The 27199-nt window shown below is 39.1% G+C and overlaps 1 protein-coding gene and 1 non-coding gene across 2 annotated transcripts in view; one reads left to right on the top strand and one right to left on the bottom strand.

Moving 5' to 3' along the window:
• The window catches only part of SHQ1 (SHQ1, H/ACA ribonucleoprotein assembly factor), a 97209-nt gene that overhangs the window by 39235 nt on the left and 30775 nt on the right, over positions 1-27199 (bottom strand). The window contains exons 7-10 of the mRNA XM_025922535.2: positions 23961-24115; positions 22100-22153; positions 19159-19282; positions 239-359 (exon numbers count right to left, since the gene is read on the bottom strand). Of these exons, the coding sequence (XP_025778320.1) occupies positions 239-359; positions 19159-19282; positions 22100-22153; positions 23961-24115 (454 nt within the window). The remainder of the gene's footprint in view (positions 1-238; positions 360-19158; positions 19283-22099; positions 22154-23960; positions 24116-27199) is intronic.
• On the top strand, positions 14197-14269 carry TRNAN-GUU (transfer RNA asparagine (anticodon GUU)). The gene has a single exon. It is a non-coding gene; the product is annotated as a tRNA-Asn (tRNA).

Here is a 27199-nt window from a genome sequence, read left to right as displayed (position 1 = left end):
TACTTTCTAGGCTATAACCATGTTTTCCAGTAAAATTTTTACCATCTGTACCTTTCCCAAAGCCAATTCGCCAAGCTTCCCATGTTGACCTAGTCACTTTTTAAAGCATTTGGTATCTAGATGGGGTATTCTTTTTCATTACAACTTGTCTCACAGGCTATTTCATTTTCTTCCTCCTGGGTCAGGAGGTATTCCAGAAATGGGGGCATGTAAAATTCGTAAGTAACTCAAAACTTACTTGGCTTTCTGAATCCACACACAGTAGTCTGAGATGTAGAGATCATTCAGAATGTAAGCTGGGTCATTTTCCTGAAAAATTTTGTGAACATCCAGTAGACATTTTAAAACTGCACTTTTACCTAAAGGAAATTTTTTAAAAATCAAGTCATTCATAAGAAAAAAAGATTTGATTATCTTAAACTGAGAAAATCAGATACTGCAAGGTAACATACATATATCAGTTAAGAAACTTAACCATGTTTCTAGAATATTTTTAACACTCCTTTATTGCATAAAATCTTATCAGTACTATAAAGCCCAAAGCTCTTTATTTCCTTCATTAAGAACTATGAGTAGGAGCACCTGGGGGGGGCTCAGCTCAGTTGGTCGAGCATCCAACTTGAGCTCAGGTCATGATCTTACGGTTTGTGAGTTCAAGCTCCACATGGGGCTCTGTGCAGACAGTGTAGATCCTGCTTGGGATTCTCTCTCTCCCTCTCTCCTGAAAAGTAGGTGCTCTTTCAGGGCGCATGCTACAAACTGAGTAAGAGGGATTAAGAGCCCCACATCAGGCTCTGTGCTGACAGCTCAGAGCCTGGAGCCTGCTTAGGATTCTGTGTCTCCCTCTCTCTGCCCATCCTCCTCTCAATCTCTGTCTCTCCCCCCGCCCTCTCTCTCTCTGTCTTTTTCTCTCAAAAATAAACAAACATTAAAAAAAAGAATTATGAGTAATTCTTATGCTCTATTTCTATAGCAGATTAACTGTGGTTACCATAAAAACACTATGAAATACAACTAAGTACAAGGAAAGTTCTCCAAACTAAATGAATATTTAAATGCACCATAGTTTTAATTATAAAATGTTCTTCTAATTCAAGCTTTCAAAACACCATGAAAAATTATATTCTGGTTTTTAAGCCTCTTTATTTCTTATGTCAACATTTTTTGTCAAGGAGTTATCTGGTATTAGCTTAAAATTTTTTCACCTTAAAGAACTGAGGAAAATTGAGGCTGAAAACTAAAATATCACAGCACTCATTCAAAAATAAGCTGACAAAATCTGTTGGAAAAAAGCCATCAAGTACTAAAGTCTTGTTCAATCTAATTACTTCCTCCTGGTTAGTGAATGAACCTAATTTTAACGCCACTAAAAGCTTACCAAAGGAACCTTTGACAACTCAACAAGTCCCTAGGTGTCCCAACTTCATGACATTCCCTGAAATGTATAAACTATGAGGCAAATTACTAAATGTATAGTAGCCCCACCTCCTTTGATCAGTAAAATACAGCATTTTCAGTTTAACAGTTCCATTCGTATCTTTACAGTCCTGAAACATAAAAATACTGTCTATTGATTTCCTGAAGATATTGGATATGCTTAAATCGACATTTCCCAGTTGACTTTTAGACAGGATAAAAGAATCATGAGCTAGATAATGACATCTCAAGGTGCCAAAATTGCTGCCACTAAAATTTTAACACAATTAACACTAGAAAATACACTTCAAAAGAGCAGGAACTTCTGTTTTATTTAGGGATCAGTCCCCAATACCTAGAACAGAACCTTGGAGCAGCAGACTGTCAATTTCAGTATCTTAAGAATGAATGAATGAATGAATGAATGAATGAATGAATGAATGAATGACACAGTTCTCGCCTGCCTTACACCCTTGCAATTCCTCTCATCCACAGCACCACACACCAGCCCTGAGGATTCTTCCTGGATATGCCCTTGTAGCTGCCCTTTCCCCACAACTCCCTGGGCAATTATCCTCACCTGTACTCTCAACACCTCATGCCTGGATTATAATATCTTCCTCCTACTCCCTTGCATTCCAGACTGTCCTTCTAGACTTCTGACACACTTTTTTATGCACTGCTTTCCTCAAGTCCCCTCTCTGTACATGCTTTCAAAGTCCTGTGCTCAACTGGCTCCCACACCTGCTATGCCTTTTCTAATCCACTCCAATGAATAACATCTCAGCCTGCCTTCACGGCCTAGCATTAAGACTTCACCCTTCAGGGAGCCCCGGCTCACTTCCTAGTCTTCAGAGCTCTTTACTGAACCCTGCAAAGGAATGTGGAAAAGAAAGAGATGATTCTCCCCACAGTCCCCCTGCTCATTTCACAGAAGCAGAACCTGAGGCTCAAGGTTGATAAGGTATTTACAGGATCCAAATTCTGAACTCATCAGCTTGCAGCGAGCCACCGTGCTACACTACCCATTCGTTCGTCGCCCACTCCATCTACAGCACACTTTTATTACTCAGGAGTTAAATAGTACGTTCAAAGCAGGAGCCGTCACTTATTCAAAAATTTTAACTATGTGGCTTCCTCACGTGCAGATGGGAAGAATGCCAATAAAAACCCCAATGCTCAACTGGGTAAGAGAAACAAATACTTTGAAGGCCTAAAACTATATTTGGCTAAGTCACGGCCAGAACTGTGATATATCAGAGTGGCCCAGATTAACTATATCAAATGACTCATGTGAATCCCCCCACGGCAGGCCTATTTTCATTACATGCCTATGTAATGCTGTATGCACAGTTTGATGACAGGAGGCACGAAATACAATCAAAACTCACAGAAGTGATGAAACCAAGTTAGCCACATTAACCCAAGAAGAAAAAAAATCAAGAGAGAACTAACTAAAGTGTAAAGAATGTGTTTTAATGTTTATGTGAGAGAGAGAGAGAGAGAGAGAGAACGAACACGAGGGGGGAAGGGCAGAGAGAGAATCTTAAGCAGGCTCCACTCTAAGTACAGAGTTCTATGCAGGGCTTGATCCCACGAACCAGGAGATCGTGACCTAAGCTGAAATCAAGAGTCAGAGGCTAAAATGACTGAGGCACCCAGGCGCCCCTAAAGTCTAAGGATTTCTCGAACAGTTTTAATTGCCACAGAGAAGAAAATGTCAGGGTAGGCATATGCCAATTTCTTACTTTCTTTCTCTCTCTTTTATGGGGGGCAGGGGTCCAGGGAGAAGGAGTTTACTTTTATAACTACCAACTGAAAGTTTTAAAAAGTTAACCATGTATCTTTACCAAAAACAGACACACACACACCCCGAAATCAGAAACGAAAAAGTATTTACTTTAAACTTACAAAAGCCCTTCTACAGTGTGACACCCCAGAATACTGTCAAGCCGATTAATAGGAAGTGCAGGATTTGGGGGGGGGGGGGCGGGAGGTGGAGACAGCGCCTGGGTAGCTCAGTAGGTTAAGAGACCAACTCTTGATTTTGGCTCAAGTCATGATCTCATGGTTTGTGAGTTGGAGCCCCGCATCAGGCTCTGTGCTGACAGTGCAGAGCCTTCTTGAGATTCTCTCTCTACCCTCCGCTCTGTTTCTTCCCCCCTTGTGTTCTCTCTCTCTGAAAATAAGTAAACTTAAAAAAAAAAATGCAGGATTTGGAGCAAGACCTCACAGTAAATAATTCAGTGAGTGAAGAAAAATGGGAAAAATGGGAGATGCACTGGCTTGAAGAATGGTGTGAAATGGAGCAGAAAGGAGACGTAAAATGGGGTAGATTGAGGGAACAACAAGAAAAGATCATTAGACTGGAGCAGATGGGAAATGGGGAGAGTAGGCAGGTGAGTTGGGAAGAAGAGTGTAACCAGGGATGGGGAGACAGGTGTCCTAAGGATGAGGTGCGCAGGCCTAAACACAGCTGTGCAAGGATAAGAGGCCTGACTCCAAGGATTTTTACTAAGAAGGGTATGGAAGTAAGGTCATGTGTTTAATGAAAATCCATAGCAACCACTCCCCTAATGAAATTCTATAGCTTCCGTTAGCAGACATGCCTAAAGTAAGGTTGCCCCCCTGCTAAGGGCCATGGGCAAATTCACATCTTCATTATCACAGAAGAATAATAATACAAGAAATGTCAAAAATAATCTTTTTTTTTTAAAGAGAAGTTACATTGTACTAGCATGTTTTAATCCCTACTTTCTTTAAAAAAAACAAAGGCAAATACACATAGAAAAAAACCCTTAAACATATATACACTTGAATATTACAGTTTGTCTCTACATTCACTGAACATATCTAAGTGCCTGTGTGTGCCCACCACTGTTTGACATGTGGGATTACAGTTGTTGCTGCTGCTTTAAACTTTCCCGTTTTCAAGCTTCTCCACAATAAACATTTATTTAACAAAAAGTTAGACACACTTGGCCACACAGCCAACCCTTGAAATAGTGGCAAGAATGCTAAAAAGTTTTAATTCATATTTAAATTTTCTTTAAGTTGTAGTTTTGAACCACAGAGAGGCAACATTTAGATCAGGTAATTTTAGAAAATCACATGCAAGGCAGTTTTGAAAAGAAAAGTTGTGCGTTCCCCAAAAGCCGTGTTGTCACTGCAGGTCTCATTCAAAGTATCTTCACGGTAAGCTGTGTGACAAAAAAAGGTAAAAGAGAACTGGGCTACTGGCAGTTGACAATCTAGAACAATAAGTACATTTAAATTATCCTCTCCCCAACAATGTGTATTGTTACCCCAAGGTCATACTTGATCTCTTTTGTTCCCACTAAACCACCACAGACTACAGCCACACAGCCAAGAGATTCAGGAAGCCTGCAGGTTTTTTCTGTCTCTGTTGTATTGACTGCTCTTTCTCTCAGGTTGTCAACCACTTATCTAATAGCTATCAGCAAAGAAAAAAACTGGCCTTGCTCCAAGCTGTGACAGGACCAGTGGCCAGAAGCCTTCAGGGACTCAAAGTACCTGGCTCCTGAGGGGCTTCACCCAGTTGTGGGCTCATCACAGAGCATACAGGTATAAAAAAACTTCTTGGGCCTCAGTCTGAGGACATTTTTTCTGCTGAACGGGACTGGAGAAAATTGACCATTTTCAGCTAGTTCACTGCCTGGTCCAAAGCAGGAAAAAAAAAGAAGGTGCTTTGCACAGTAACCACAGTTAACTACTGTCACTACAGCAATGCCCCAACAGGCCTCTCCAAGATGTTGTATCTCCAGAGAGTTAGGGATTCTCCAGATAGACGTGGTCTTTCCTTAAGCCAACAGTAACCATGGAAGAAAGGCTTCTGGGACCAAGATCTCTTGTTCGTTTGTGAAGGCAGTTTAAAATCAGTATCCTGGTATTATAAATGACAAGGGCCATGAACGTTTTACCTCAGGAAAAATGCACAATAGCAACAAAGAGAAACATAAAGAAAACAGGGATGCCAGTCAACAAGCAGGTGGGCAGTGAACAGTATTTAACACATTCTCTGGCTACTCATTCTCCAGCTTTCCTTTAAACAGTAGGTAAACTAAGAGCAGTGTTTTCCTGTTCTGACATATGTGGCATTTCAGGTTTATAGATCTTAAAAGAGAAACAAGACTAAGCTATTCTAAACTAGAAGACACTGGCTACTTGAAATCTCCCTATTAATAGATCAGGTTTGGCAATAATGTCTTACTGACAGACCAGCTCATGGTTGTAAGCACTTAAAAGACAGGGCTCCCATCACTAAGAGATTATCAGAATAGTGGATTTTTTTTTTTTCTGGCTAAAAGTCAGCAAAAGAAAAAACTATCAATTGCTAACTCTATATAGTAAGACCTAAATTTCTTTTCAACTACTGATACATTATAGCTGTTGTTTTCTGAGTATCTAGTTCTACCCTTTAGAGTTTTGAGCTACACAAGACAAGAGGCCAATCAGAGTAAAGGAAAAAGAGGTGGTTACTGGGAATACTTGAAGGGAAACACTGCTTGGTATTTATTTATAAAATCATCTCAAAATAAAAGCCAACATTGCTATCATCTTAAAATGCACAACTTAGTAGATATCAGTTACATTGCTGGGATTTTGATGAGACCACATTATCAGGAGGGATAACTTATGAATTACTTCTAACATTAATTTTCATAGATTATTAACCATAAAAAGGGATGATAGGGTAATTGTGTCAAATTAATCAAAATTAAGAGAATCAAAGTGTGGTAATTTGCTTCAATACCAGGCCCTGTTAGGAAGTAGCTTAAAGTCAAGTCCCCAACAATTAACACAAACATACATTAAATTCAGCTTTAAGAAAGCTTTTCAATCCATTTTATCGGGTTGTTTTTTTTTTTTATTCTCAAATTCCGCATATAGCTATTTAGGCTCTTGCATTTGGGAGTTGTAATAAGAAACACGTATGAAGCAATAAGAGTTACTATTTTGAGCACAATTTATAATCCTGTGCCAGTTTTTTAAACATTGTTAGTTCTTAGAATTACATGTATTGTTATTATAGCCACAAACAAAATTAACACAAAGCAAACAAACACTTTGTAGATACTGCTTTTGCCTGGGGAAAACAACCCCAAGTGCGACCCCAATTCATCGTCAAGTCTCAAATCAGGCAGTACCTCTTCTAGGAATAGGATTCCAACACTCCCTCAGGTTGGTGCCAGATGGCTGGCACATCTAATATGGGAGTTAGTAGCTACCTACCTGCTCTACACCGAGTACTTTCCACACATTACATCATTTAACCCTTCCAATTAGGTACTTCCTTCCTCACTTCATAAAGAAAAGTGAGGCTCAAGGACATGGAGCTGGCCAAGATGACAGTTAGGAAGCAACTGTAGGATGTGAAAGTAAGTCAGGAGTTGAAAATAAGTACTTCTGCCTCCCAGCCACCATATGCAATAAATACCGTGTCAGTATTTATCACCTGGTGTGGTGAACTCCTGGACAGCAAAAGAAACATGGCACCTCCTCACCTTTCTTCCCTGGGCTAGCAGTGTCTGACAAACTGTAGAAGTCTGTTCAATAAGGCTAGTTGTTAATGTGGTCTGGAGTACATAAAGCCCAAGTTTAGAAACATCTGGCCAAACATCGGTTTGTGTCTAGTTGTCAAATCTGTATGTGATCTATGGATTTATGTTATTAAGTCACAACACATGTGAGATATACAGTTTATCTGTGCCTTCCCTTATTATGTCTATTCCCTGACAAGAAAGAATGCAGCTGTGCCAACTTCCTCGTATCACTGTACCATCAAAAGTTCAAGTAGTAGATTTAACCCAAGGCTGCCTTTTGCCTTTTCTGCTCTAACAATTCCTACAAGGTTTGCTGGTTTGAAAGGACAGCCTTGACATTAACTCCATTTTCCTTCAAGTCACCTGTCAAAGTAGTGGTTGCTTCAGTCTAGAAATACATAGCAAGATGTCATCAAAATTGCATAATGGAGGCATGACTAATTTCTAATTTCTTCTGAAATTAAGAACTGGGCATCCAAATTTAAGATAGAACATTAAAAAAAAAAAAAACCTTTCTACAAAGGTAGAAAAGGTTAAAAAGCTGAAGATTCATGGGAAAAAGCTCTGGAAACAGTTGCTTTTAAATCTAAACCTTTAAAAAAAATAAGAATCTAAAATTTTGTAATTCTGCAGGCAAAACGTCAACTGTTGCACCTTATGAGTACAGCTTGTATCTCAATGCCTGGTAGTTCGATTTCAAATAAATTCTTGTTGTTGACTATTCACACTATGAGACTTTATTTTTCCAATAGATACTACCTAATAGTCACAGTTCTGACTCATTCTATGGATTTAATTTAGTTTAGAACTGGGAAAGCTAAAACTGTGCATAAAGTCAAAAAGAACATATAGGACGAAAGACAAGTGGATTCCGCAAGTGGCTCATAGGAAGAAAAAACAAACCCAGCCTGAAAAGCCTTCTGAGTCCTTTCTGGGGATATGCCCTAGGGAGGAGTACCTCAAGAGAGGAATTCCCAAACCTCAGGAAGACAGCAATGTGCTACAGTCACAGCATGCTTACTGCTAAATGAGGTGCACGCTGGTAGAACTGAGTTACACTTCTTTACATTTTAATCAAGTATAACAAATATAATTTAGTAAAAATGGTTAGGTATCTGTATCTACATGTAAGTTTAATGTACATTAAAAGGTTACATAGAGTTTTGATAATGAAATTTAGATCTTAGAATTCTGGTCCCACGCTATAAAAGGCTAAAGAAAGATCACTAAAAAGCTACACATAGGGGCACCTAGGTGGCTTAGTCGGTTAAGTGTCCCACTCTTGGTTTCAGCTGAGGTCAAGATCTCTCTCATGCACTGGCAGCTTGGAGCCTGCTTGGGATCCTTTCTCTATAGCTCTCTGCCCCTCCCCCAATTGCGCTGTCTCTGTCCCTCTCAAATAGAAATAAACTTAAAAAAAAAAAGCTACACATAAATAATCTTTGTGCAGTCCTAGCTAGTTTCCCTCTGATGTAAAAATGATGTAACAATTTCACCTGTTCCGTGTGGAACAGTTATGCAGCCCCGGTCTGCTTGCTCCTGGTGTCATTTCTTAGCTGCTTGGTACTTAATCTGAATCTGTTTCCACATGTGTCAACAGAGGGGGACATTCTTGAGAACTGCTAAGGGAAGGAAATGAGACAGTGACCGTGTGAATACTTTACAGATGACAAGGGAAGGAAGACAACAGGTCATTCAGGATCATTAGGCCTGTGCATTTGCTTCTTCCTTATCAAGCCCTCCCCTCACTTCTACTCAAAAGCACCCACCCTATGGGGGTCACAGGGAAGTGTGGTACTAGAATCCTGTGACCCATCCCCTTCATCCTGACGAGGCTCTGGCTCTCAAGAGTAACACAAAGTAAACGGAAAGAAAGGTAAGGGATCTGCCTTGTTTTTTTGTTTTTGTTTTTTAAGGTTTCTGGGCATAGATAGCTATTTAGGTAATGAAGATTATCTCCCACATCCTTCTCCAATCTACTCCTGGAACCCACGGGGATGAGACTCAGCTTCAAGCTGGGACTGAAAGAGCAGAGATCTGGCACAAGCCCTCAACACAGCTGGAAACTGGCAGATGCAGGAGGGTGTGAGAAAAACAGCCTGGCACTTGGAATGCCTGGGAGTCCAAATGAAAAACCTGGGACCCACACAGGCTGACTTGGGCAATGAGACATGCTATGGCTCTTAGAGTATTATTGACAACCTCTACTTCATTGCTAATACTTAGACTTTTGAAAAATTTTATCTTAAAGATCACTGCTTTCTAATTCTTTTTTTCAAGTCCCCAAATTGGCAATGCTACCTTTCCACATGGCAACAACAGGCTACAAATGGAGCATGTATGTCCCAGGCTCACACAGGCCTCATTACTCCAGACTGTCTTAAGTCCCGCCATTGTCATTCACTTACCCGTCTGGACAAGTAGGCATCTCAATTCGCTTCTCCTAGTGTTGAGGGCCTTACTCTCATGGGAACAAGCAAGATCAGCTACTTCTCACCCTCTGGGGAGGACAAGAAAAAGCTGAAATGATTCCCTTCAACACTGGCCACTGTTTAGGATGGAAGACAGCCAAAGACTTCCGCTCACTCAGAAAGGCTCTCCTCCAACTGTGTATGTATGTATATCTAGAGCAAGGGTAGGCACATTTTTTCTGTAAAGAGCCGAAGAGTAAATATTTTGGCTCAGCAGGTCACATAATATGTTTCAACTGCTCAACTCTGCCATTATATCCCAAAAGTAGCCATAAACAATATAAAGTGAATGAGCACGAATGTATTCCAATAAAGCTTTATTTATGAGCACTAAAATCTGAATTCCATATAATTTACGTGTGTCATGAAACACTATTTTGATTTTGTGTTCAACATCTAAAGATGTAAAAAGCATTTTCGGCCCCTAGGTCATATACAGTACAGATTTGGATTTGGCCTATGAGTTCATTTAAGGTATCTTCCTAATGGATTTTCTCTTTTGTAACTTGTAAATCCTTGTATTTTGTATCTTACCTTTGTCTTATCATTCCTATTACATAATAAACTCCTTAAAAGCTAAGGCCAAGTGATATATATTCCTATAACTCTTAGCTGATTCTGTTATGATGCCTTGCACAGAGAAGGGGTTTGATTTATTTATGTTGCATAAATGTCTCCTGCCCGTTATTTTTCAGTATTAATTCCTATTTAAAGAACTCTAAATTGCAAGAATACAAATCTTCCATGTTTTCCAGACAACATGTGAAGTACTTTTCAACTAACCTCATCTAGGCCTGTTGCTATTACTGTGCAATAGGACCTTGATTCATTAGGATCAAATAAAATGTTTCTTCTTTGTTCTCCCAAATTTGTCTTTAAATATATACAATTTTCTGCCTTTGTCCTCTTAAAGAAATTAAAGTTACCTCCTTAAAAATTCAGATCAATATCTACCTTATGACCCAGCAATAGCACTGCTAAGAATTTACCCAAGGGATACAGGAGTGCTGATGCATAAGGGCACTTGTACCCCAATGTTTACAGCAGCACTTTCAACAATAGCCAAATTATGGAAAGAGCCTAAATGTCCATCCACTGATGAATGGGTAAAGAAGTTGTGGTTTATATATACAATGGAATACTACTTGGCAATGAGAAAGAATGAAATACGGCCTTCTGTAGCAACGTGGATGGAACTGGAGAGTGTTATGCTAAGTGAAATAAGTCATACAGAGGAAGACAGATGCCATATGTTTTCACTCTTATGTGGATCCTGAGAAACTTAACAGAAGATCATGGGGGAGGGGAAGGGGAAAAAGAGTTAGAGAGGGAGGGAGCCAAACCATAAGAGACTCTTAAAAACTGAGAACAAACTGAGGGTTGATGGCACGGTGGAAGGGAGGAGAAAGTGGGTGATGGGCATTGAGGAGGGCACCTGTTGGGAGGAGAACTGGGTGTTGTATGGAAACCAATTTGACAATAAAGTCATATTAAAAAAAAAAATTCAGATCAATAAAAAAATCTCAAAACTGACTTATTTTATTATATTTTACTTTAGAGACAGAAAGAGACCATGAGTGGGGGAGAGGCATAGTGGGGGAGAGAGAGAATCTCACCCAGTCTCCACGCTCAGCACGAAGCCCGACATAGGGCTTGATCCCATAACCCTGGTATCATGACCTGAACCAAAATCAGGACACTCAACCAAATGAGCCACCCAGGCATCCCTCAAAATTGACTTTAGATTTATTTTAAAAAGGCACTAATTACAGAAAAAAATTTTAAGCCATAATATCAAACCATATAACTAACCTAGTTTTTGACACTGTTGAGCTCTAAAGCTGCAGAAATAAACAAAACTTACCTTAAATAGTATAGGAAATATAATGCAAATTTCAATTGACTAGATATGAGTAATATTTAAGAGATAGCTGATTCTGAGCTATACTTACCAGCAAACATTACTATATAAATCAAATTTCCAAAGAACCCTGACACAAAGATTTCAAGTGATTTTTTTTGTAGCAGAATCACTATAAACTCTTAATCATCTATGGCAATTAAAAGGCAAATTATCTTTGTAAACCATACAGGAAATACTGCCCTCTACAGAGTATTTTATAAGAACAAAGAATGTTTTATATAAATGTAACCCATAAATTACCATGAGAGCAACTTTTTAAAATTCTAGTGATACCAATACTTAATGAGTGACAGGATTATTAGAGGAAAAAGGAATCCGATGGAGATGACTGGAATTTTATTTTCTTCACCTTAATGTTTATGCACACATACAATATCCTTCTATACAGGAGCGTGTGTATAAACCCACAAATACTCCAAGGACAAACAGTAAGGATAAACAGAAAGAATGTGCCAATTTAAGAGACTGGGAACACAGATTTCAGCTCTGAGGAAGAGAGGAAAAGGAATCTGCTTTGCCACATGGCAGGACAAGCCAAGGAGAGAAAGGGGACAAGGACTGGCTGAGTCGTGACCGCACAGCAGAGCCCTGTCCTCCCTCTCACACACTCGGGGTGCAGGGCCTGTGCCCTAGGGCTCTGAGGCCCTCCTTCTTTGCCATGGAAGTGGTCAGCACAAACAGGCACAGATGGTACTTCAATATTTTATTTGAGTTCCGTGCTATTTAAATTTCCTTGGGGAGCCTGGGTGGCGCAGTCGGTTAAGTGTCCGACTTCAGCCAGGTCACGATCTCGCGGTCCGTGAGTTCGAGCCCCACGTCGGGCTCTGGGCTGATGGCTCAGAGCCTGGAGCCTGTTTCCGATTCTGTGTCTCCCTCTCTCTCTGCCTCTCCCCCCTTCATGCTCTGTCTCTCTCTGTGCCAAAAATAAATAAACACTGAAAAAAAAAATTTTTAATTTCCTTAAAGCACTAGGACTGTTCCACTCTTAGAAACATTTTAACTGCAGTGGGGAACTGGCTAGAAAATGAAAAGTTCAACAACAACTCAAGAGAGAAAGAAAACAGAAAGTTAAGTTCCTCCTGGGTAGGGGGCAGGGAATTAGGTGATAACTACGAAGAACTAGAGAAATCCATTCTGGTGAGCCAGTTAACTCATCCAGGAAAGGGAACTATTTCGCAGGCTGTAGGCCAAATCTCAGATATCAACTCGGAATTGTCACTGAGGAAACGCTATTCTATACACTTGATGCTGTTCACTCACAGCATTTAGAACACTCCCCTCCATCCTGCTATGTCTAAGTACCACTCACCCTTCAAGTCCCAATTCAAATCTCATGCCTTAAGTGAATCTTTCTCTGATTCCTAGTGAAACGTCACCTCTCCTTTTTTGAACTATTTCGTCTGTGCCTCACATAACATACTTACAACCATCTACTATGTATTGTGGTTGTGATGGACTTCTTAGCTCCCTGATGAGTGCATACACTCCCCAAATACAGTACACGGTTCTAATTCATCTTTCTGCAGCTCTTTATATTTACAGGTTACTCTACTCTACACATAATAAATTGCATTTTAGTGGGTACCGACAAAGTAACTGTTGAATGAATAAATTAATAGATGAACTCATCAACCAATTAACAAGTACTTTAAAATGACAGGAAAATGGAGTAAGAACTGAGAATCAAAAGTCAAATAATGTAGAGGCTCCCTTCTTTGGGAGGTTACATGTCTTAAATGACAACTTAAAGGCAAGTCTGTTTCCCCGGCTTTATTATTTTCACCGAATGTATTTCTCCTCTGAACTACTTATTACGAATGCAATTTTTTAAAAACCTGATAGTTGTATAATTCTGCGCCCGCCCCCATGAGAATCTTAAGCTCCCTGAGTTCGTGACTTGCATGTCCCCTGTTCACAAGCATACCTCCAGACTCAGCTGAGCACCCTGACACAGCGAAGGCTCAACAAATAGTTGAATAACTTGCAAACTAGTTTTACATCAGGTATCTAAGGAGTGACATTAGAAGGTCTAACAATTCTTTAAAATGTCCGTAACACAGGTGCCTGAGTGGTTCAATTGGTTGAGTGTCCAACTCTCGATTTTGGCTGAGGCCATGATCCCAGGGTCGTGGGATCGAGCCACCTGTCAGACTCTGTGCTGAGCAGGGAGTCTGCTTAAAATTCGTTCTCTCTCTCCCCCTGCCCCTCTCTCCCACTCACACTCTCTTGCTCTCCCTTTCAAAATAAAAAAGTAATAAAATAAAATTTTCATAATACAGAACTCATAAAAATTAAATACAGATAAATGTCAACATGGGAAAATCCTTGTGATTTCACCTTTTAGTTTTCAAGTTGGGGGTAACTGTTACAACTCAATAAAAAGAAGACTTTGGGCTAAAGAGAATTCAAATGCTAAAAACTCATTTATCTTCAAGGTTGCATCAGAACTCGGATTCACACAATATACTTGTCATACCCCAATTTCTTGGACAATTGCTTTCCTTAAAGAAAAAGAACAGTCCCAAGCCCCGTGCTATGGTTCTTCTTATCTTTCACATAGAATGTACTATTATATCTATTTACAGAAGGGCTAAGTAAGGCAGTCATTTCTGAAAAAATGATGATTAAGTCCGACAATGACTCATACATAGGCCTATTAATTATATGAAGTAAAATCAGCTTTTGGATGGCAACAGTAACTAATCTCCTTGAAGGCTGTTTCTTGGGTTATAGCCTGACATGTGGCTACGAGTCCTCAGAAGTCAAACATTTATAGAAAGATAGGTTTCTGATAGTCTTAAAAACAAAACAGAACCAGGGCACCTGGCTGGCTCAGTTGGTAGAGCATGCGACTGTTGATCTCAGGGCTGTGAGTTCAAACCCCATGCTGGGTGGAAATATTACTTAAAAATAAAATCTTTTGGGGCATCTGGGTGGCTCAGTCAGTTAAGCATCCAACTCTTTTTTTTTTTTTTTTTTTCCCAACGTTTATGTATTTTTGGGACAGAGAGAGACAGAGCATGAACGGGGGAGGGGCAGAGAGAGAGGGAGACACAGAATCAGAAACAGGCTCCAGGCTCTGAGCCATCAGCCCAGAGCCCGACGCGGGGCTCGAACTCACGGACCGCGAGATCGTGACCTGGCTGCAGTCGGACGCTTAACCGACTGCGCCACCCAGGTGCCCCGAGCATCCAGCTCTTGATTTGGGCTCAGGTCATGATCTCACTGTCCTTAGAGAGCCCCGTGTTGGGCTCCACCCTGAGCATGGAGCCGGCTTAAGGTACTCTCTCCCTCTCTCTCTGTCCCTCCCCTGCTTGCATATGTGCACTCTTTCAAAAAAAAAAAAAAATTTTTTTTTAAATAAAGTCTTTAAAAAACAAAAAAACCCACAGAACCAAAAAAGATTATTTCACACATATGTTTTCATTAGCCAAAAAAAATATGTATACAACTGTCTGATCAAGAATTACAATGTTTTCCATAAAATGGTGAATAAATTTAAGCACAGTGGTTATGAACCCACACTTAAAAAACAAAAACAAAAATCTTTTATAAAGGAAAATCACATGCAAATGGAGACTACAGGATAGTGAACTGTATCACTCAACTTTAAGCAGCTAGCAACTGAGGGCCAACCTTGTTTCACCTGCACCTGGCCCACTTTCCCCCAACCCCTTGTGGATTATTCTGAAGCAAATCCCAGGCTTCATACCATTTCATTTATAACTATTTCAACACATCAAAAGCCATAGACTTTGAGGCAGATAGACCCGGTGTCAAGTCTAGGCTCTACCAACTAATAGTTGTGTGACCCTGGGCAAGTCACTGAGCTTCTCTGAGCTTGTCTTCTATCTGCAAAATGGACGAAATGAGATAAGGTACCTGAGGAATGAAGCCTAGCACTGGCCCACAGAAAATAGTTCATATGGCAGCTGCGGTTCTTTATTACTATATGAGCATAGAAAGGCAGGACTCTTTCTGACTCATTTCCAATGAGCCCCACAAAGGACAAAACAAATAGCAAGTATTCCCATATTTTAAAAAGAGATACTAACCTCTCTATGCTAAAGTTACAGAGGGACGAACAAAAAACTGGTGATTTATGACCCCCCTCAGCCCAACAGTGACCTCCAGGAGTTTAAGGAAAACAAGTCCAGAAAATCTCTTTGGATAAAACTACAGTGTTATGGGGTTTCAACCACCCTCCATGGGGGAGGGGAGGAACTACCTTCTGGTCACCATAAACCAAGAGAAAGGGAATTTTAAGAGAGTCCCCTAGAGAGTGTAACCTATCACCCCTAGAAATTGTGGGGTACAAAGACTGGTGACTGACTCATACCTGATAAAAGCCCACCAGTGAGAAGCAGGAAGGAGCAGCCTGTGGTGGCTGTGTGGAAGCTTGCTCTGGAACAGCAAAGAGGACCCCCACCCCTTTCACCCCCAGTGCTGGCTTCCCAACCTGAGGCAGGCTGGGGATGGGGAAGGGAAGATTTACTTTTTTAATCAAGTTCAAAGAGGACGTTTTAGGTACTTAAAAGAGATTCTTGTAATTTAAAGTGACATAAAAATTTAAAGAATACCTATTATATAAGATAGGTGTGTATGTGATATGATATTTATAGGTTATATATTCCATCCAGAAACAATAAAAGAACAGACAGAATGAGTTCAAAGGGGGAACTGAGAGAAAAAACTAAGCTGTTTCCCATGATGTTCAGCATCTTCCATATAATAGTTACATTATATGTTCAAAAGCCCAGCAAGAGCAGAGAAGATGATGAGCGCCATCAAAGAGATTAATGAAATGTAGATATTAGCACAACTAATAAATAGTAACAAGTATATAATCAATTTAAACCATACCACTTCTAAACAGAATAAAACTTCAAGGCATATTAGAAAAGCTGTTCTCTTTTCATCTCTTTTTTCATTCAATTCTGGTGAGTAACAGCAGCCAAGCAATGCTTCCATCAAGGATTCGACCTACTTAATCCTAAAGAATGAAACTGGGAGGAGGAAGTAAAAGTTGCTTAAAACAGGACAGAAACAAAAAGGGGGGATGATCATGTGGCCCAAAGGGTACCGATCCAGGGAAAGAAACTCCATGCGCAAGGTCCTGCGTTAAATGCTAAAACAATACTTAAAAGGACAACATAGGTTTTCTGCCCTTAAAGGAATTTGGATTAGACATACAGCAACAGCAAGAGATCAGCGTACACAGTCTTTCAGAGGTGGGGAAGGGGTGAGAGAAGGAACACAAACTTGAAAATAGCCAAAGGCCCAGTAAAGAATCCCTTGGAAGGCTACTATGAAGTCACTCAAGGCAAATTCATGATTCAGATCTTACACAAACAAAATAAAAATTCAGATTGTAGTCATTCCATTATAATGAAATTTTCTGTAGATTCTGAAGCCTTGCTACATTGGTTTTGAAAGCTCATTCCAGTTAAGATCAATATTTCTTTGGGGGAGAGTTATTTGGAGAGTTATTCATTACTTTCAAACTATGCAGGCACTCAACAGACCTTTCTAATAAAAAGTGTGATTGCATTTTGAATTATAAGTAGACACAAATTCATTTTTGGAAAACATTCAATGCCACAGAAGAGCTATCCCCATTGAAATCATGGGATATCCAAACACACAAGACTCTTCAATGGCAATAATGGCGTCCCTGTGCCATCCACCTGGATAAACACAGGTTACAACCCTCATCCGGAGCTTGTGTTCCCCATAGCTTATGGTGGGAATTCTAGACAACCCAGCTCTGTCTCAGAACTAACTAACTAACCACAACCCAAATCAGCCACAGAACATGTTGTGTACAGTTTATAGAGGCTTCCCACTCATTTTCAGCAGACAGACCTCAAGTGTGTTACCTAAGGTTTCTGTTGCTATCAAGACACAGCTGATAAGACTACTTCTTGTCAGATGGATAAAGATGTAAAGTTAAGTCTAAATTTCACTTCTCACCTACTAAAACTATTAGAGTAATCGATTACCACGTAAGTCGACACAATCGAATTTATTTCTGGTTATGCAATCACAGAACTGATTACTTTTCAAATAAAAATTCAGAGAACTAGATTACTCCCCAGAATAAAGAGTAGCAACTATGTGCCTGAGGGCACGCCCACCCACACGCATGGGTTTTTTGCCAGTTTTCCATCTGGAAACCATGATGTAACAGGATAATCGCAAATTTACTCTCATTGTTTAAATCTATGAATAACGCACAGATCATCTAATACAAACAAGTAATTAATTGTGACATGTAACTCAAGTTCAAGTCACTTATAGTAGGTTGATCTTTCAAGGTAATTTTTTACAATTCAAGAAACCTCTTAAAAGTCAAGAAGAGGGGTGCCTGGGTGGCTCAGCTGGTTAAGCATCTGACTTTGGCTCAAGTCGTGTTCTCACCGTTTTTGAGTCTGAGCCCCACGTCGGGCTCTGTGCTGACAGCTCAGAGCCTGGAGCCTCCTTTGGATTCTGTGTCTCCCTCTCTTTCTACCCCTCCCCGCTCTCACCCTGTCTCTGTCTCTCAAAAAGAAATCAATAAACATCTAAAAAAAAAAAAAGGGGGCAAGAAGAAATAACATAAAAAACAAAGCAGTTTCTTTTCTACCTATGAGTTAAGAAAGACTGATTTTTTTCAAAGGTAGTAGCTCTGCAATTTTACAAGCAACAACCCTTCGAAATAAAATACAGATGGCCTAAACCAACTGGATTAATAAAAAGGTATCTTTCATTTAACCATAATTCATTTTGATAATTATTGTCTACCTTAAAAAAATCTACTTCAAAACTGATTTTCTGCTTCCAGGATAGAAGGTGATATGTCACACAGAAGTCAAAGAAAAACCTAGGAATACCTCTAGGAGCGACAAACGTTGGAGATGGGATTCTTCCTTTCAAGCCAATGACATCAAGTGGGTGTAAAGGGAAGAGCTTCCTTACTTTCTCCTTCTTACCCTCAAGTCTGAAAACCTACACCTAGAAGTATTTTACCTAAGGACCAAGGAACAACGAGACTCCCCAGGGAAGAATAGAAGAAATGACCATAAAGGATGGAAAGTGACTTTTAAATAAATGTGCCAGAACTAATCCATACAAACGGATGCTGCCACCTTCAAATTCATTACTTTGGAAATTATATACTTAATCCAACGATACTGTTATAGTCACTTCGGAATTTGTTTCAGAGCTCAAAATTTTCCACATCCTTAAAACCAGGAAATGTTTGTCTCTTCAGGTTAGATTTGCAATAGTCAAAGGTCCTCAGAGTAGCTGTGCTGTTGTTTGGAAAGTCTTTCTTGACCTCCCAAGTCCAGGTTCTGTGCCCCGTCCCCGTGATCACTACATCCCCCAGCAGAGCACTTCTCACTCTATAATGGAATTGTTTACTTGTCATCTGTCGCCCTGGCAAAACTGTAAACTGCACAGAAACAGGGAACAGATCTTATTATTATTATACCCACAATCCTAGCATAGTGCCTAGAAAACTGCAAGCTTCCAAGAAATACTAAATGATGCATTCTACTTTAATACGAACTGGTCTGGAATCCTGTGTACCTTCTCCACTGCCCCTCCCAGCAGCTCTCAGAAAAGAGTGTATCTACAGAGACGAACCATTGCTTTTTACACTTGGCAGGGAGAAGTGATTGGATTTGATGATCTTCATTACTGATTTATGCATAGAGAAGCAAAAAATCATGACTACATCCTCACAGACTAAAAACATAACTTTTTCCCTCTCAAATCTGCAAGCACAGGAGTATCTTACCTAGTTGCAAGATCTTTATAGTGTCTCTGTAAGCTTTCATCACCAGCTTGAAGTGGCGATAAAGTGGGTAGCATAAAACTCTTCTTCCAAAAGACACCAGGATTTCATGAACATTAGTCCAAGTCTGTGAAGTATAGTTTAAGTAAGTAATCATTTCCATATTACATAAATAAAAGGACACAACGAAATATGAAACTACTCTCAATTAAAAACTATAAGTTCGGATCATCACAAAGCCATGCAAGAGAGAAATATAAAACCGTGAAATGAGATTCTTTTTGTACACCTTACAATAAAATATTTAATTGCAGTCCTTGTAATTTCTCATACTTCATCAAGATATCACAAATGCTCCTTAAAAATCACATATGCAGCAGGAAAGTTTCAAAAAGTCCTTTAAGAATTACAAATATGAATCTAAAACACATGGTACTAACAAAATACAGATGCACATAAAAGACACTGTTAAATGATATATGTTTCATGTTTTTGTCCTTTAGGACCACTCAAGATGGTGTAGATGAAAGATGGAGAACTCTTTAGTGAAGTGTGTTCACAGTCTCCCTCTTCTTCTACTTTTTCTTTTTCTTCTTTTTTAGTGTTTAGGGCATGAGAAAAACATGGTATTTATTTCAGTAATTTGCTTTCACTTATCAAAGAGAAAAGTGCTTTCTTGAAAAAAGTACTTTATCTTGAATAGTATCAAACTGAAACCATCAGCAATTCAAAACTTACTGAAAACACTAGACGAAGGCAATTTTGCACAAAATTGTTTTTTAATTGGATTTTGATTAAAACTGTATGAAAAACGTAACCCATATATAAAACTTAAAATATAAAAGTAAAACTAAGGGAGCAGAAAAATTTCCATGTATATTAATCCTTAACAAATGAGAGATCTGATTAAGAATATTGAGTATCTCACAAAGAACAGTTTATACCTAAAAAGAACTATAAACTTTTTAAAAATTCTACCAAAAACTAATAAAAATTTCACATAGCTCTCAATAGCTCTGGCAATTCTAAGTTATCTCAAAATCAATAAAAATTTCAAAATGAAATCACATATAGGTGAATTTATTCATGTAGATTTTAATAAAAGAACTATGAAACTCTTCAGTTACTGACTACTTTGTTTTCAACATCAGTAATCGATGCCATTATTACCAAATCCAGTTTCTCCCTTATATGCTGATCACGGCAATAAGTAGAACTCAAATGAAGTCTAGGGAGCAGTGCTCCTCCATCTTTAACATGGATACGAATCCCTGGAGATCTTGCTACAGGTTCTGCTTCAGTGGGTCTGGACTGAGATTCTCTAACAAGCTCCCAGCTGAGATGCTGGTCAAGCCATTAGTTCATAGAACATTCTCTGGAGTAGCAAAACTCTCTAACAAAGCTGAATGTTTCAGTTCCTGTTTCCATCTTATCTATTATTTAAACAAAGTGATGCCATGAAGGGCGCCTGGGTGGCTCAGTCAGTTGAGTGTTTGGCTCAGCTCATGATCTTTTGGTTTGTGAGATTGAGCCCCGTGTCGTTGTCAGGATCTGAGCTGACAGAATGGATCCTCCTTGGGATGTTCCCTCTCTTCTCTCTGCCCGTCCCCACCACCCCGCCCCATGCACCCATGCTTTTTCTGTCTCAAAACAAATAAACTGTAAAAAAAGTGATGCCATGAAACAACCTTGATTTTATAACTTACAATGTACTGTATCTAGGATTTTTTTTCTAATGTTTATTTTTGAGAGAGAGCAGGAAACAAGAGAGAAAGAAAGGGAGACAGAGAATCTCAAGTGGGCTCCACACAGTCAGGACAAAGCCCAACTTGGGGCTAGAACCCACAAACGGCGAGATCAAGACCTGAGCCAATGTTCAACTGACTGAGCCACTCAGGAGGCCTAAACTGGAAAAGCAAAAAACTAATTGACTTAATTGATGATGCAACTGTTAGTTGTGTAAAATGACATTTTTTTTTTTTTACATGCTAGCTTTTATTATTTTACATGCTAGCTTTTGTTCTTTTTCTTTTTTTTTTTTTAAGTAGTATGTACACCCAGTGTGAGGCTCAAATTCATGACTCCAAGTTCAAGAGTCACATGCTCTACCAACTGAGCCAGACAGGCACCCCTAAAAACTTTTTTAAATGTTTCTTTATTTTGAGAAAGAAAGCATGTGTGTGAGTGAGGAGGAGCACGCTGACAGCGCAGAGCCCGACGTGGGGCTCGATCTCATGAATTTTGAGATCATGACCTCAACCGAAATCAAGAGTCGGACACTCAACGGACTGAGCCATCAGGCCATCAGGTGCCCTTCTACTTTTAACTGCTGTTTTTACATTCAACAATTTGTTCAGAGCCAGTAAATTTTAAAATGGCATCCTCTGATATTTTTGATAAGATCTACAAAACGATTTACTGGGAAGTATTTATAAAAACAATGATTACTATACTAGAAGAGTTATCAGATCTGACCATACTACTTGTAGGACCTTGGACAAGTTATTTAAACTCTATGATCCAAGCTTCATCGTCTGTAACATAGCAGTAATACTTATCTCACAGACTGACTGGAATGAACAGGAGAGGTAATACACATAAAAGGCTTATTAGCACAGCTTTTGATGGTCAGGAAATGGCCCCTAGTAGAATTATCACCTAGGTTTGTTTCCCAACTTTGAGCTCTGAGCCCCAATACTCACCAACTTACAAACGCTGTTCTCCTTCTCCCAAATGCTACAATACCCTATCTAGCTTCATTAGAAGAGTTACAAACGCAATCAGAATTTTATTTAAAAAGATGGGGGGAAAAAACTTGTATAATCAAGTTTCCACTTTAAAAAAGTTAAGGAATTGCTTGAATTACCCACAACAAACTAATGGCGAAAGAAAAAAGAACTTTCTAAACAAACAAAATGGCAAGAACTGCAAATGAAAATCATACCTCAAACCAGCACAGTGTGGGACTCAGTTTTCTAATGTTCCATGCAGACTCAACCTTCATTTGTTTTGGAGAAAAGAGCAGTGTCATTTTCGAGGTAAAGTCATTCAAAAATAAAGTAAATATATCCATTCACTCAACCAGTGTCTCAGTAGTACTGCCATACATAAGAACTAAGAAGCGTCTGTGGCTGAGGAAAAATAATTGCTTTGCAGAAGCTATCAAAGGCAAGTTTCTGCCTACTTTCCTTGGGATTTCACAAAGTAAAGCTTTTCCACTGATAAGAGTACCAGAACATAAGAGCAAACAAGCAGGGGCTTTGAAACTAAAACTTAAAGCAAAGTGATGTTTGCTCAATTACTGTCCTTCTCAACTAACTTACCCAAACATTCTGTAAGTAATCTGCCAAAGGACTCAAAGATAATGCTGAAGGGCTGACTGTGGCACTTAAAAAGATGCTCGAAATAAGGCCTTTCAGAGAAGGCTTGTGAGAGTAAGTGCATTCTAAAGAAGGTCTTGAAGTTGCAAGACTTCGCGGCATCAAACATGCAAATAAAAGAATCAAAAATGGTCAATTTTATCAGGCATGACTGAACAGACTCACTCATTTCCTTAAGCAATAATGTGAAGTACTTTTTTCATAAAAGAAAATATTTTCTCCAAGTACAGTATCCTTAAACGATGAACGGAAACAAAAACCATTTCCAGCTATAGTGTGCCCGTGATATACTCGTTAATATTCATTTGGGAGTCAAATGCAAATCCCAAGAGTCACCTTTGAAATTTTCAGAATCCTAACAACAGAAAATTTGGCACATATCAAATTCTAATCCTAATACTATGCTAATGCTGTGATGGTGAGAAAAGCAGATTAAATAATATACATCGTGACCCAATTTAAATACACATACACACGTACACAATGAAAGACTGGATGAAGAGATGTATCTCCTTATAACAGTAGCTATTTCTAATGGCTGAGATTATGGGAAATTTTAATTATTTTTTTCATACCTATATTTTCCTTTTATACTGATAGGAATTATCTGCATAATTTTAAAAAAAGAAGAGCATATGCTCAGCTTGAAAACAACTCTTGAGCAAGTACAATTATAAACAGCTGCAGGGGCACATGGACTGGAAAGACTTTTTTGGTTCTTCAGCCTTTTTAAAATGTATGATCACTGAAATCGGTGAGAAAGACGTTAAACTCTTCATTTATAAAATCAAATGTGGATCAAGAAGAGATACAAAAAATGTTTATATTATTAAAACAAGACCATTTAAGAAATAATGTTCTTTACAAAAGGTTTTACTTTTACAAGATTTCTTTAAATAGCAAAAAAGATAGGATTCAGGTTTTTCAAAATGTAATTTACATGTAATTTTTTCAGAAGCATACATACTATATAAATTGAGGGACACCTGCAGAAAAATGCTCAGATTCCCTTTTTTGTAAAATAGATATACCTCACATCTGCTCATGGACAGCTTGGCCAGAGAATGTAAACGGGTATGGTAAAGTTCACCTCTTGCCAATGTCAAGTGTCACATGGAAACAGCCCTCTTTGAACAAGTCGTCTCCTAAAGAGATGAGAGTTCAGGATATCCTTTCTCTACCCTCAGCTTTATTGCCCCACTCCACCATGTGATAGACACTGATGCGCAGAGAGAGAAGGAAAAAAGAACAAGCCAGCAATATGTGCTCACATCGGTACCCACCACTAACACGCACGTGCAGCTCTGCCAGGAGCATCCCCCAAATAAATCATCCCAACAGGGCTTACTCTCCACAGGAGTGACGCCTTAGAGTTGATTTAGTCTGCTCACGTATGCCAACATGCACAGACACGTGTGCACTTACGTTCTTCTCTCCTTCAGTGACACGCGTTTCATAGCAATATGCCAGAAGGATATCAATCAAACTGTAGTACACTTGGCGAAGAGCTCTCTTGTCCAGTAGGTAAGATTTATTGACAAATTTTCGCAGCTGATATTTCTCTTCTTCAGAAAAAGACACTAGGAAAAAAATGCATTTAAAAATGAAACACTCCATTCAGTTTTGCAAAAAAAAAAAAAAAAAAAAAAACCCAGTGCGGAGGATTTGTCAAAATTAGAACTTTGATTATAGAAACTGAAATAAGAGTAATTTAACTCTGAATATAGAAGGAACTTTTAAACTAGGCTTCACAGTTTTATTAAGGGCTGTGCATCTGCTCAAACCCTAGTAGAGCTAAATAAAGGAGAAATGTCTAAACAGTATTTATTCCTTACTTCCGGGATGCCCCCTCTTTTTGCTACACTGTCCTGTATTCAAGGCATCTAAATGCCAGAGCTATTGACTTTAAAATTCAGATAACACAGTTTGAGAACAGAAAACATAATGGCTAAATAAAGCACTCTGTAAATATTCATTATCCATTTTGAAAGTTCTATACAAAAGAATAGGAATATTCCCATATAATAGGCAATGTTAAGGGCAAAGTATCTATTAATATCTTTTAGACACAAAGTATTACCTACATAACACACAAATGGGACCACATCACACATATTTGACTTGTGGGAAGAAGATGGTTCTTTTCAACAGTGTGTCTTTTCTTCTCTGGCTTTCACCCTGTCTACATCTTCAACAACAGCCTCCCCCACATTAAAAATCTAGTATATATCATTTCATATTTTTCTCTATAATCATGTAATGCTATACAGACACATAAACATATACAAAGGAATTTATATGATCCTCCCTCCCCCACCCATAGAATTCGATCCTTTTTTTCCACCTAGCCTACCTCACTGAATAACTCTGGCAAATCTCTCCAAGTCAACTGGCACTTAGCTAATTTTTGTAAAGGCGCAGAATATTCCATGGTGTGGTATGCTCTATCCAACCACTCCCCCTACTGATGGGCATCCACTATGCTTCCAGTTTTCTGCCACTGCTAGTAAGACTGCATAAATGTCCTTACCACACATCCTTGGATACTGGGAGGTTTTATTTCTATAAAAGAGATTCCCGAGAGTAAATTCACTGGGTTAAAAAGTGCATCTGTTTTTTAAGAATACTTTATTTAGGGCGCCTGGGTGGCGCAGTCGGTTAAGCGTCCGACTTCAGCCAGGTCACGATCTCGCGGTCCGTGAGTTCGAGCCCCGTGTCGGGCTCTGGGCTGATGGCTCGGAGCCTGGAGCCTGTTTCCAATTCTGTGTCTCCCTCTCTCTCTGCCCCTCCCCTGTTCATGTTCTGTCTCTCTCTGTCCCAAAAATACATAAACGTTGAAAAAAAATTTAAAAAAAAAAAAAAGAATACTTATTTAAAGGCTACAACTCTCCTTTTTAATGGCCCTGGATACAAGTTCTCCTTCTACACCCATCCCTCCCACCCAGCGATAAATATCATAGCTTTTCCTACTCATTTCCATTTTAACAGATAGGAAGTGACTGTAGTATGAAGAATTCTAAGAGGAGACCCAGTGAATGTGGGCAGAATCTGTGACTTGCTTCTATCCAAAAGAATATGGCAATGGTGATCGGACAGTCACTGTCATGATTATGTCGCTTTAAAGAACAGACTGGAGCCAGAGACTCACCGCTGGTTTTGAAGAAATAAGATGCCATGTTGTTAGAAGGCTGTTTGGCAGGAGAGTGTGGGGGGCTGTGAGATGTGAGAGTAGCCTCCAGCTGACAGCCAGTAAGGGCACTGGGACCTTAGTTCTACAGATGCAAGAACAGAATTCTGCCAACCATCAAACGAGCCTGGAAAAGAACCCTGAGGTCCAGAAAAGAACATAGCTACCAACACATATGAAAAAAGAAAAGAGAAGATGGCCATATTTATGTACACCCTGATAAGACCCTGAGCAGAGAACCCAGCTAGCAAACTCGAGTCCTGAGCCATGGAAAATGAGTCAAATTAGAACTGTTTCTAATTTGTGGTAATTGGTTACACAGCAAAAGAAACCTAATACAATGATATACCACTGTTACTGCGGTTAGTATTTTTCTAACTGCTAAACTTTAAGCATTATTTTATAGGTTTGCTGGCAACCTCTGAACGAACCATTCAATGTGTTTTGCCCACTTTTTTCTATTGGATGGCTTGTCTTATCAAATTTTTAAGAACTTGCTGTTATAGATATGAACCCTAGTCATATCTCCAAATCGACTGTATCTCTACTGACTTTGTTTATGGGATCCTTTGCCATTGATTTATCTATTTTTTTGCATGTAGCCAAATACATCCATCTTTAAAAAAAAAAAAAAAAGATTCTGGATTGACAGTCTCCAATAAGTTTCCCCAACTCCTGAAAATGTACATGAAACCTCTCATCTTTTCTTTAAGATTTACAGTTTCCTTTCTAAAATCTTAAGTTTTTAATCCATCTGGAAGTAATTTTTTCATGTTAAAGGATTCTGGTTAATTCCAGGTAAACAGTTAATTGCACCAGCACAGTTTGGTCAGTAATCCATCTTTTCCCCACTGTACCGAACTATTAGCTTTGTCAAATAGATCTGTTGTTTTCTTACTAACAATTATTTCCAAGCATTTTCAGCTTTAGTGACTTGTAAATACAATATTCTCCACCCCCCCATTTCCAGTAATTTTTGATAGGACAGAGAAAAGCTATTTCTTTTCACAAACCACCTTACCCAGTATTTGGCTGCCTTGACTAAAAAAAAAAAGCGAAGTACTTAATAAATGCTAATAGTTAAAAAAAAAAAAAAAAAACCTTTATGTCTACATTGGTAAGGTAAGCAAGTATATAAGGCTGAAGTTCTTTCTAACTTTCCTCTGATGTTTACAATATAGACAAGCTATCGTCAAGGATCTATTTTCTCACATTAAAACATGAGCATTTTCTGGGGCTCCTGGGTGGCTCAGTAGGTTAAGCACCCAATTTCAGCTCAGGTGATGGTCTTGTAGGCAGTAAGTTCAAGCCCCGCATTAGGCTCTGTGCTGACAGCTCAGAGCCTGGAACCTGCTTTGGATTCTGTCTCCCTCTCTCTCTGCCCCTCCCCAGTTCACACTCTCTTCTCTCAAATATGAATAAATGTTAAAAAAAAAATTTTTTAAAACAATATGAGCATTATCGGTTATTATCATAT

The sequence above is a fragment of the Puma concolor genome, chromosome A2 (assembly GCF_028749965.1).
Source record: "Puma concolor isolate L17-30 chromosome A2, mPumCon1.1.hap2, whole genome shotgun sequence".
Classification (NCBI taxonomy): domain Eukaryota; kingdom Metazoa; phylum Chordata; class Mammalia; order Carnivora; family Felidae; genus Puma; species Puma concolor.
The sequence above is the reverse complement of the archived record's forward strand: the minus strand, read 5'-3'. Positions and strand labels throughout refer to the sequence as shown.